Consider the following 12,544-nt stretch of genomic DNA (forward strand, 5'->3'; position numbering starts at 1 on the left):
ACACCCACCATTCCACTCGGTACAACCTCCCTCGCCCTGGGACTGCTGTTACCGATTTCCTTAGGGTCCCCCACAACCTATTGACCCCTCTTTCTGGCCTTATTATTGTTCATGGGATATATATGGCAGGCTTCCGAGCCCCTCTCAAGAGTAATGTCGCTCCTCTCCCTCTTGCCAGCTGGTTTGTTTGTATACGAGGAGGAAGAGGTGGAACCAGAGCAGCAGGTACCAACGTTCCGTTAGTTGCCTCTTCATCAACTCCAGATGAAGTGGTTGCTCCTTCCTCACGTTCTCTGCCGAATGACCCTTGCCAGTAGCAGGAGCTGTTACAAAAAACGTCCAGTGATCTACAGATCCTATTAAAGGAGACCCAGAACCTTCAACACTGGCTCATGGACATCATACAGTCTTAGGTGGCCATACCCATCATACTAGAACCAGCTAGGGTGGTATGGAACACGCCAGCATCCTATGCCTTTTACACTGAAAAGGGCCAAGAGATGGTATTTTGTTCCTGCTAACTCCCAAGCGTTGTTACAAAATACTATTTTAATACCTATTCCAGGCATCCAGACAAGCGTCCCACAGAAGATAGGGTCCAATTTCAGTCTCTATTCAATAAGGGATGGCAAAGGTAGCCCTCCAGTCTGTAGTGGATGTGGCTGACACAGCTTCCAGAAGTTTGGCCACTGATCTAGTTGTTAGAAGGGATTCCTGGCTACAATCATGAGAGTTTCCTAGGGAGGTCCAGGACCTCCCTTTTGACAAATTGAATCTCTACAGTGAGAAAATGGATGAGTCCTTGAACTCACTAAAAGATTTGAGATCAACTCTGCATTCCCTGGGGATTTATACCCTGACCTCCAGAAGGAAACATCAGAGGCAGCCCTGTAGAATTAGGCCACCCTCTTCTCATGCACATGGTTACCAGCACACAGCTGAACCACCATGCTAACACCAGAAGATTCAGAGACCTCGCTTCTCAGCCCCTTCTACTGCCACAGCCGCTAATCACTCTCAGTCACCAGCCAGGGCCACTTTTGACGTATTCGTCAAGACCCACGTACCACCACTGATGCCAATCACCATGTCCCCGTCATCTTTGGGAGTCATCTCACACTTTGCCCACAACTGGAACAAGATCACTGTGGACAGTGGGGTTCTAGAGATTATCCATAGAGTCTGGAGAAATGCCATAGAGTTCCTTTCCTTCCCACCTCACACATCCCCTTCCTGGTCCCCCTACAGGGATCATTCTCACAAGGTGATTCTTCAATGGGAAGCAGCTTCCCTCACTGAAGGGCAATAGGTCATGTTCCACCTCATTACCATGGGGGAAAGCTTTATTCCCCATATTTCTTAATTCCCAAAAAAGACAGAGGGTGGAGACCCATCCTGGACCTTCAGCAACTCAACATCTTTATTTGAAAGCGGAAGTTCCAGACAATTAGGCTGGCATCTATAATCCCCTCCCTTTAGGAAGGGATATGTTTCATGGCTCTCGACATGAAGGATGCATGTTTCCATGGGGACATTCACCCATCACACAGGAAGTTCCTGCATTTGATGGTAGGCCAGGAGCACTTCCATTTTTGAGTCCTCCCCTTTGGGCTGACTATGGCACCCAGAGTATTTACAAAGGTTTTCCTTGTGGTGGTAGCCCAGATGAGATGCCAAGAATATATAGTATTTCCATCCCTGGACGATTGGCTCCTGGTCTGATCTTGTCAGAACATCGAGTCATCATCACAGTGTTTCATACAACTCTGAACAACCTTAAGTATGTGCATAAATGAAGAAAAGTCTGTTCTGTTACCCACAAGGTCAATAAACTTTATAGGGGCAAAGCTGGACTTGGATTTTGCAAGATTGTTTCTCCACTCAGAAAGGTTTCATGCACTGAGCACCCTGATTTCACATAACCTACAATCCATGAATCACAGTGCACAAGTGCCTCTCACCATTGGGCCACATGGCTGCATGCACCTACATGACTCCTTTCAACAGACTCCACTTACAGTGCCTGCCGGCTCAGCTCCACTCAATTTGTTAGCCAAGCAAGGACCACATCAGCTGCTGGTCGTTCTTACCAGAGTTGTCATCTGACTTGGTGGTTGAACCCGGAAAAGGTCAGGTGGAAGTTCCCTTCAGCCCTCCCACTCCCAGGGCCACTACTGTGATGGTTACCTCCCTTTTGGGGTGGGCTGCTCATCTGGGGAACCACACTGCTCAGGGTAGTGGCACCCCACAAGAGGCCAGACTGCATACTGAAACTGAGGGCGTGCAAGGCCTTTCTTCTGCATATGCACTCACTCCATATTCAGATAATGTTGGACAATATCACCACTATATAAACAAACAAGGAGGAGCAAGATCTTATCCACTCGGCCAGGAAGCCATCAGACTTTGGAACCGGTGTATCAGAACTGCATCACAAAACAGGCCTCGTGCCTTCCTAGAATTCACAACTCCCTGGCAGACAAATTAAATAGGAGTTTCTTGATAGACCATGAGTGGTAGATTCACGAGACAGTTCTAAGCAAGATATTTACACAGTGGGTAACTCTGCTATGCAACTTCTTCGCATCCCAAACAAACAGAAAGCTCCCCCTATATTGCTCCAGGGGAGCGATGGGTTGCAATTCCCAAAGCAATACTCTGCTGATGTCTTGGAGAAATGGCCTCTGATATGCCTTTCCTCCCAGTTCCCTGCTTCCACAGGTCATAGGGAAGATAAGTCTCGATGGCGCCAACATCATTCTCCTAGTACCTCATTGGCCCAGATAGTTCTGATTCATGGAAGTTCTAACAATCTGCCTGTCCACCAATCAGAATTCACCTATTCTCAGATCTCCTAATCCATGGCAGGTGGAAGACCAAGGATCCCAATCCAGGCACGCTGCATCTCACTGCCTTGTTTTTGGATGGGCGTCGAAAATAGAATGCTCATGTTCAGCTCCCATTCGGGTGATCCTTTCAGCCTGCACACAACTGCACTAACGTTCTCCAGATATTTTAACCTTTCCAGTTGTTCTAGACTATCTCCTATCCCTGAAGACTTCAGGTCTCTCTGTTAGTTCACTACAAGTACACCTAGCAGTGATATTGGTCCCTTCCTCCCTCCAATGGAAGGACGATCTCTCTTTACTAACCCAGCTACAGTATGAGTCATGAAAGGCCTGATCAGGACCTTCCCATCAGTCCTTAGACCTAAGGTGACTTGTACCATGGCCCCACCTGCCCATGCAAGTGGCATTCTTAGTGGCATGTCAGCTAGGTGGATTGGCGAGCTTGGACCCTTCATGGTGGAATCTCCTTATACTGTATTTCACAAAGAATAGGTTTCTCTTTGACTGCACCCAAAGTTTCACCCCAAGATTGTTTTTGAGTTCCACATCAATCAAATAATACTTACCTGTATTTTTCCCAAAACCCCATGTTTCCTCTGAAGACAGGAGACTTCACTCTCTCAATGTCCAACGTGCCCTGGTGTTCTGCCTGCAAAGAACCAAACCTACTAGGAAATCATCTAGACTTTTTTATCATCATAGCACAGAAGTCCCATGGGCAAGCCAGTTTCCTCCCAGAGGATTTCTAAGTGGGTCTCGGGATGCATCTTAGAGTGCTACAAGATAGTAAATATTCCTCCCCCTGGAGTGGGGAGCACAGGATACCTCCGTGGTATCCCTATCAGACATTCTGCTGCAGCACATGTGCAGAACAGTCACCTGGATTTCGATCCACATGTTTGAGACACATTATGATCTAGTCCATGCCTTGGCTGCAGATGCAGTGGTGGGATTGGCGGGATTGCAAGCATCTTTGCTACCAGCCTCCTCACACCCATCTCCAGTCTAAACATGGCTAGCCAGTCATCCATGTGTGGAATACACATAGCGACCATCACTCAAAGAAGCAGTGGAAGTTACTTACTGTAACTAGAGGTTCTTTGAGATGTGTGGTCCCTATCTGTATTCTACTCTCCCGCTCTGTCCCCTCTGCTTAGGATCCTGTTGGATTTGTGGTAAGAAGAGGAATTGGAGAGGTGTTGACCCACACTACCTATTATACCCTTGCTAGGGTGCACTGCTTTGAAGAATTTCCAGACTCAGGCGTACGGCATGTATGCGTACCACGTGTGGATTACAGATAGGGACCACGCATCTTGAAGAACCTTCAGCTCCAGTAACTAATTTCCACTTTCAAGGGCCAGCTATTCAAATACTAGCCTCCCTTTTTGCATCCCCTACAAGCAGACACAAAGAAGGTGATTTAGATGCCTAAGTATCTAATTTGCAGGTACAATCAAGTACTTATTTGTTTACATCACCTGAGTTGTATCCCCCAAAGAACTGCAGGTGCAAAATTGTAGGCTCAGAAATGGAAAGTTAGTATAGGTGACATCAAAAATTTGTCCCTAAGAGTAAAGATTTATTGGCATTTGAGTCAGGAGGACAGGAGTTCTGACAAATCAGAGGTTGTGACTCTGACATGCTCTCATTATTAGAGAAAGAGAGGAAAAAGTGATCCAGAATGTAGGGGTACTCCGTGCTTCACTGAATTTCAATAGGAGGTTTCAAAATAGCATTTCCACAAAGAGTACAGAGACACACAGAGCAAGCCCCTCAATCCATTTAGGAAAGTGTTTGCGGTTCTCCTTCCAAGGCAGGTGAAATGGTAATAAATATTGTGCCAAGAAAGTTAATCTTTATCCAGTGCATTTTAGTACATTGTGTGAGAAGTTTAGATCTGTTGTCTCTTGCCAAATCCTTTTAGTAAATGGAAACTATTCATAAACAACAGTGATTTATACCTAAGCATTTATAGTGTACCCAATAGTGATTTATTTCTAAGTCCTGGTCTGCTGGTTAAATCACAGGATTAGGAGCCAGATTCTGTTCCTGGCTCTATAAATGACTGTGTGTGTGAACGTGGGCAAGTTGCTTAACCTCTTGCTGACTCAGTTTCCTCCCCTGTAAAGCAGTGATGACAATAATACCCACATCATGGCAGTGCTCTAAATTACTCTAATAGTGCTATAAGAGTGCAAAGCACTACAGTCCTCTTGCATGCGTGGTAATACCTAAATATTTTGTTTCTCAGCTTTTATTGCTGCGCTTTACATTGATAAGGATTTGGAGTATGTTCACACTTTCATGAACGTGTGCTTTTTTCCGCGTTTAAAGGTAAGGTCAGTTTGCTTCATATTTTCATATATCATTGCGATTTGAGCAGTTACTGCAAACTCTCAAACCATCTTTGTGGATTTATTATAGGAATTCATTTTAAATCAGGATTGGAATGACCCTAAATCCCAGCTTCAGCAATGCTGCCTGACTCTCAGGACAGAGGGAAAAGAGCCAGATATTCCTCTATACAAGTAAGGACCCCTGTATCATTTATACAAACTAATTATCAGTCTTTGTTTTACCCAGTACAAGATGTGATCAGACTCTGAACATCTTTCTTCTATCTTGTCTTTATTTTAAGACTCCATTTGATCATGACTAGGTTTAAAATTGTTCTGTCTTGTTGTTTAAAGAAATAATTCAGTCTGCTTCGAAACCAAAGATATTAAAAACAGTCTTGTTTTGTTTGGGAGTAGAAATTGTTGAGCCAACGTTTTGAGATCTGTATGTTTTAATCACTGCAGAGTTAAATTATTAAGAACTCTGCCTTTTCATTACATAAAGCCCCAGTGAATATTTTTTTTTCAGGGCTTACAGGGAGTTTTTAAATGAGTTATTCCTTAAAAGATGAAATTGTTAAAAACAAAAGAAATATTCAGAATGCTCAAGTACAATGAGTGCGCTGAGGAAGATTGTCATTTGGATGTAGCCATTGACTGTGAGTCAAGAACCTGAGCTTTGTTCCCAGCAGTACCATGAACTTTGCGTGACCTTTCTGCCTCAGTTTCCCCAGCTGTAAAATAGGATTATGCCTACCTTATAGAGATGATATCAACTGTTGTATTTTGTAAAGCACTTTCACATCCACACAAGTACTACACTGCTGGGTGTGAAAGTAGCTGAAATAAGGAGAAAAGAAAATGCTATCAAAGTGCCAGGCCTTTATTATCAGTATTTATTATATCCAGAATGTGTATAGAATTAAAACCCATATTTCTCACGTTTACTGAAGTAAAGTTTCATATGCAGTGCAGTGGGTTACAGTGAAAATTAGTGTACTTCAGAAATATGATTGCAAAATGATACTTTGCAGATCTGATTTCCCAGGTCTTTATCTGCGAGCTTACTCCCTTATCTTGGGGGAGATAGATACAAAAGAAATGAATTTCTGTTTCTTGTCAAACCCAGTGAGTATAAGTACAGTATGTTTGTGCTGGTTTTTTTTATAATAAATTGATTTTGATAGTACAGCTCAGAGTCAGTCTACATTTGCTGTTATCTTCCTATTATCTTGTTTAATTTTCTTCCCATGGAGTTATTTGTTTCACTGCATTTGCAGCCAGTAGTTTTGCTTTTAAAATCTAGGGTGTATTTTGTTTGTATTTATGTTCGGTGTTGCACAGTTCATTAGATGCAGAGTAGTTTGGTTAGATATTTCAAAAATTGATATGAACTTTTGCTGCTCCTTCTGTTGAGAAACAAGGTAGTGGACAGAACTCATCTTGGCAGTGGGGGGCGAGTTGGGGCAGAGGGAAGAGATAAAAGGAAAAGCAAATTCATTGTGTGTCTAGGGAATTATGTCTTTCTCCTTGAGACAGTTGCTAATGCATAGCCTAGATTCTCGCTCAAATGGAAAGGTGGTCTGATAAGTGACAGAAATGATAACTTTTCTGATGGAACAATGTATTTATTCTGTGAATTTGTCAGTAGAAGAGCAGCATATCAAATATCAACACTCCTTTAAACCTTGGCCCAGTTTATGGGCCAAAATTTCAATGCACGTGGGCTGACTTGTCTGATTAAAAGTGTGTGTCCAATTGTATAACTACATTTGTTCATGCAATTAAAAATGGATTCACAGAGTTGCAGCAATTGGATGAGCATGTAAGCATTTTTGACTACAGGTCATACATTTACATTTTTAATTGGGCCTATGTGTAAGCCCAGGAGTGTTAAATAAAGCTAGTTTTAGACCAAGACAAATTTTATGTACATGCTTCGCTTTAATAAACACAGTTTTGACATCTTTTGGTTGAAGTAACATATACAGCCAGCAGTCTACCCTCTGACATTGTGCCTTGTGCTACTCTTGCTAAATGGACTGAAAGTTTGGTGAGATATATGCCATTGATAGATTATTGTTTCATACTTTCTGCTTGAACAAATTATGTCTTTCTTATCTCAGGACCCTGCAGACAGTGGGACCTTCTCATGCCAGGACATATACAGTCGCTGTTTATTTCAAAGGGGAAAGAATAGGATGTGGTAAAGGCCCAAGGTACAGTGGAAATGTATGAAATGGTTTTAAAAAGCAAATTTGATTGTGAAAGCCTTTGAAATGACAGCACAGGAGACTAATATTTGCTGATTAGCCACAGAAAAGGTAAAGCAACATGAACAACAGCTGTGCAGCCTTCCCCACACTACTCTGCCTCTGTGCCTCAACCTTACTTTAATGGGACCATATCCTAGTGGCTGGAGGTAGTTCAGTCTCCATGTCCATTTGGTCCTTAGCCTCTCTGCTGAGGCTCCAAAGAAGCAGGTGTGTTTAGTGACATTTATACACTGAAACCACTAAATAGCTTCCAGATGACAGTGACTTTTGGTCATTGCTGACCATGGACAAATTTAAACTGGCAATTTAGGATCAGAGAGTCTTTCTCCACTTTTTACTGATCACCGCCAGCAATCCAGCCCTCATTATTTTTTCAGCATAGAAAAAAAAAGTTACACATTTTTGTAATGGTCTTAAACCTCTAAGATTATTAGAACAGGACAGTCAGTACATAATTTTCACTGTGTAGTACAGAGTAGAAATGTCATTCGATTTTTGCTGCTCACTCTTCTATCTGTATTCATTTTTTCTTTCTCTTAATTAAAACAACTGCTTCACTAATGAATTACAAAACAACCTTATTGATCTAATTTTTTTTAAATATTCCATAGGAATTATGGCACTATTATGTGTATATTTGCAGAAAACTTGATTTATCCATTATGTTACGGGACTGACTGACCAATGATTGTTTGAAGAGTTGATCACAACAGAGTAATATGAACCCCAGATTCTGGGAAACTGTAGTTTACCCAATAAAGCATAAACTTACCATATTTTTGTTTGGTTTTGACAGTATTCAACAAGCAGAGATGGGAGCTGCTATGGATGCGCTTGAAAAATGTAAGAGGTTTTCTTGAGAAAAATGGGAAAACTATTGTAATTTACTCAACTGGGTTTTCATGGAGGGCAAGGTGGATGTTTTATGGGAGAGAAAAATGGGCCAGAGAATGTACACAAAATGCTATCAGCTTCTGAACTTTAGGTTTGCTTATTAATAGTTTCCATAAAACTTTGTCAAAAGTCAAGTAGTACATATGACACACACAGGCATTTTCAAAGGGAAGTTTTCAATAAGTCACAGATGCAGCAGTTGTCCCTTATTGTACTTAGTTCCTTAATCACTCCAAGGTTCCCCTGCTTTAACGTGGAACAGATGGGGTAAGCTTTCTCTGTGGTACAGGGTGAATCCATTATACACATTTTACAACCATTTGCTAGTAAGGTTGTCTACTGTGGTTAGGGGCATCCATCTTCTAGAATGTTTTTTGATAATGTGGACAGGATCAGTCAATTCAGTGTTAAAAGCCTAGATCCTCAGCTGTAGTGAAAGTTATTGCAGTTCCACTGAAGTCAGTGGAGCTAAAACAATGTAGAGCAACTAAGGATCTTCCCCTGTGGTCTTGAACCAGGGGTCACCCAATGAAACTAATAGGCATCAGGTTTAAAACAAACATAAGAAAGTACTTCTTCACACAATGCACAGTCAACCTGTGGAACTCTTTGTCAGTGGATGGTGTGAAGGCCAAAAGTATAAGTGGGTTGAAAAAAGAATTAGATAAGTTAATTGAGGATAGGTCCATCTATGGCTATTCACCAAGATGGTCAGGGATGCAGCCCCATGCTCTGTCTGCCAGAAGCTGGCACTGGGTGAGGTGGGATGAATCACTCGATAATTGCTCTGTTCTGTTTATTCCCTCTAAAGCATCTGGCATTGGCCACTGTTGGAAGACAGGTTACTGGGCTAGATGGACCTTTGGTTTGATCTAGTATGGCCATTATGTTTTTATGTTCTTATTCTGCCATCTCCTCCAGGTGTTTTCCCCAACCCACCATCATCACCTCAAACTAGTCTGGATTGAGCTTAAACCAGATACCACTCATACGTGCACTGCTATATTTCTAAATAAATATTTATATTTAATCTTGAAGGATTATATTTTTAATCAATAAAAGTCGGTAAATGTTGATTTCACCATACACACACTAACCAATGCAAAAATATTTTCATCAATGATAATCAATATTTATAGATAGGCAAAAGTAAGAAAAATGGTGCTTGAGAATCCAGTGATTTAGACTTGAATTAGGCTTGTCACAAATGGACTAGCAAATGAATAGGAAAAACGAGTCTGATTTGTATATTTTGATGTGATGTTGACAATTTGCATTTTAATGATTTTGCTTTAATGTTTTAAATCTCAGCATCTGCTGTCATTAACTAATTGTCTGACCCTCTCATAATTTCCCGCAAATGTGAAAATTTAAATTTTCAAAAAATTTTAAAAATACTTGAACATAACATTGATATTATCCATTGGTATTATAAGAAAATGAACATTGAATTCTGCTATTTATATTTGTAGAATTGGGGATAGCTAAATTGTTGCTTTTTGAGAATGGCTTTTAATGCAGTTAGAAATGGTTAGAAATGGAGAAATAGTCTGAAGTAAATAGGATGAAATTCAGTTAAGAAGAAATGCAAACACATACAAAATAGGAAATGACTACCTAGGAAGGAGTAAAGACGCTCCCCGGGTTATGCAAACCCGACTTACGGAAATCCGGACTTACAGAAAAGGTTCTGTTAATTCTGTAAGCTTTCCCCCCCCCCCCCCTCATAATTGACGGAGATGCATTCCTGACTTAAGCAAAATTCGACTTACGCAAAGCATTCAGGAACGGAACTCTTGCGTAAGTCGGGGAGTTTCTGTACTGTGGAAAGAGATCTGGAGATCATAGTGGATCACAAGCTAAATATGAGTCAACAGTGTAACACTGTTGCAAAAAAGCAAACATCATTCTGAGATGTATTAGCAGGAGGGTTGTAAGCAAGACATGAGAAGTAATTTTTCTTCTGCACTCTGCGCTGATAAGGCCTCAATGGGAGTAATGAGTGCACATTTCAGGAAAGATGTGGACAAATTGGAGAAAGTCCAGAGAAGAGCAACAAAAATGATTAAAGTTCTAGAAAACATGATCTCTGAGGGAAGATTGATGAAACTGGGTTTGTTTAATCTGGAGAAGAGAAGACTGAGGGGGGACATAATAGCAGTTTTCAAGTACATAAAAGATTGTTACAAGGAGGAGGGAGAAAAGTATTTCTCCTTAACCTCTGAGGATAGGACAAGAACCAATGGGCTTAAATTGCAGCAAGTGCGGGTTAAATTGGACATTAGGAAAAACTTCCTAACTGTCAGGATGGTTAAACACTGGAATAAATTGCCTAGGGAGATTGTAGAAACTCCATCATTGGAGATATTTTAAGAGCAGGTTAGACAAATACCTGTCAGGGATGGTCTAGATAATACTTAGTCCTGCCTTGAGTACAGGGGACTGGACTAGAAGACCTCTTGAGGTCCCTTCCAGTCCTATGATTCTATGTTTATCTTAGAACTCAGCTATCATTTTCCTACGCAGAACACTGCAATTATGCTGGCTATCAAGCATGCTTTTGCATTTTCTAAAATAAAAACAGTAATAATGTGAACATCTGTACAACACTCAATACCAGTTGCTCTTACTTTGTCAGATATTTTAGTTGCTCTCATTCCGCAGAGTGTTGATTGTATTCTCACTTCACTTTTTCAATATTAACTACCTGTTGCCAGGGGAACAAAATGTAAAACCCAAGTATTACTTGGACATGTTACTATGTCAGCATTTTATAATCTCTGTCTGAGAATCGGCCAGGCTCTGTAGCAAGAGAAACAAATGTTGAAATTATCTTTGAAACTAAGGTTGTCTGATCATGCTGGACCTCCAGTTTTGTATTGGGTGTTACAAATGAATGAGGCAAAATGATAACGGCGTGACTTTTTCTCCTCCATCTTATAAAAGAAAAATAAATAAATAAAAATTGAAGCATTCTCTGTGCTACCAGCTGCCCTTTATTAATGTAAAATATTTCTCCTTGTGTCAGATAACTTTCCCCAGATGGCCCATCAGAAACGGTTCATTGAACGGAAATACAGACAAGAGTTGAAAGAAATGAGGTGGGAAAGAGAGCATCAAGAGAGAGAGCCAGAGGAGACCGAAGAAGTACGGAAATAAAAGGAGGGCACGGAAACAGTGCCATATTTACTTACTTAATAACTCGATGGCCTATGGAGACGTAACCTAGTTTCATGCAGGTGATGAATGAAGCATGCCTGCTGACGGCAAATACAAAATAATGCTCTTTCTTAAAAAAAAAAAAATAGTTTCTTTTATTCTGTTTTAGCTGCAAAGTCTTGGGGACTTTTCCTAAGATTTTTTTTACAAAAAGCCCTTTTAGCTTTTATGAAAAGTTGTGGAGGTGTTTTTTTGTTTTGTTTGTTTTGTTTGTTTTTAATTTTGTCTTGTATGAAACAATAAAGTGCTAATTTCAGAATCTCACCAAGAAAAAAAGAATTGATTAATTAGCGTCTCCTGTGTTTGAATGTTTCTGTTCCAGAGACCTGCAAACACTCACACTGACTCAATGCTGAAGAGGAAAAAGAAGTTGTTGTGGCCCTGGTTCAGCAGAAGACTTAAACTGGTGCTTAACTTTAAGTGTGTACATACAGTGAAACTCGTGTTTCAATGATTTGCTGAATTGGGACCTTAATAAGTTTTTGGTCCATCTTAAGTACAGTAAATCTATAGCAACTTTACCACAGGAATATTCGTTATTTACTCCTCAGGGACTTCTGTGCCAAAAAAATTAAAAACTCTGTGCACAATATTTTAAAATTCGGCAAAATTCTGCATATTTTATTTGTCAAAATAACACAATACAATCACACCAGTTTCAATTATTTTGGTAATTTATTTCAAAATACCTGTCAGCAACTATATCTGTAACAATACAGACAACAAAAAAGATTCAGGAAATATTTTTTGACAAATAGATTCCTTACTAGGCATATTAATACAGAACTCTGAGTAATAATTCATTTAAACTACAATACAGAACCGTATTTCCCACACCCCTCAGAAGCAGTGCAAAGGCTTGTGGGAGTCAGGGGTAAATGGAGGAACTGAGGGAGAGAGAAGTTATTGCTGGGAAGGAGCCTGGGTGCGAACTTGGAGAATTCTTGAGTATGGATGGAAAAAGTGT

General features: G+C 40.7%; 1 protein-coding gene across 1 annotated transcript in view; it reads left to right on the forward strand.

Moving 5' to 3' along the window:
- The window catches only part of DROSHA (drosha ribonuclease III), a 105,584-nt gene extending 93,743 nt beyond the window's left edge, over positions 1–11,841 (forward strand). The window contains exons 28-32 of the mRNA XM_054017550.1: positions 5,104–5,186; positions 5,277–5,380; positions 7,315–7,407; positions 8,261–8,307; positions 11,387–11,841. Coding sequence (XP_053873525.1) covers positions 5,104–5,186; positions 5,277–5,380; positions 7,315–7,407; positions 8,261–8,307; positions 11,387–11,517 — 458 coding nt within the window. The 3' untranslated portion in view covers positions 11,518–11,841. The remainder of the gene's footprint in view (positions 1–5,103; positions 5,187–5,276; positions 5,381–7,314; positions 7,408–8,260; positions 8,308–11,386) is intronic.
- Positions 11,842–12,544: the final 703 nt, after the last annotated feature.

This window comes from Malaclemys terrapin, chromosome 2, assembly GCF_027887155.1.
Source record: "Malaclemys terrapin pileata isolate rMalTer1 chromosome 2, rMalTer1.hap1, whole genome shotgun sequence".
NCBI classification, from domain to species: domain Eukaryota; kingdom Metazoa; phylum Chordata; order Testudines; family Emydidae; genus Malaclemys; species Malaclemys terrapin.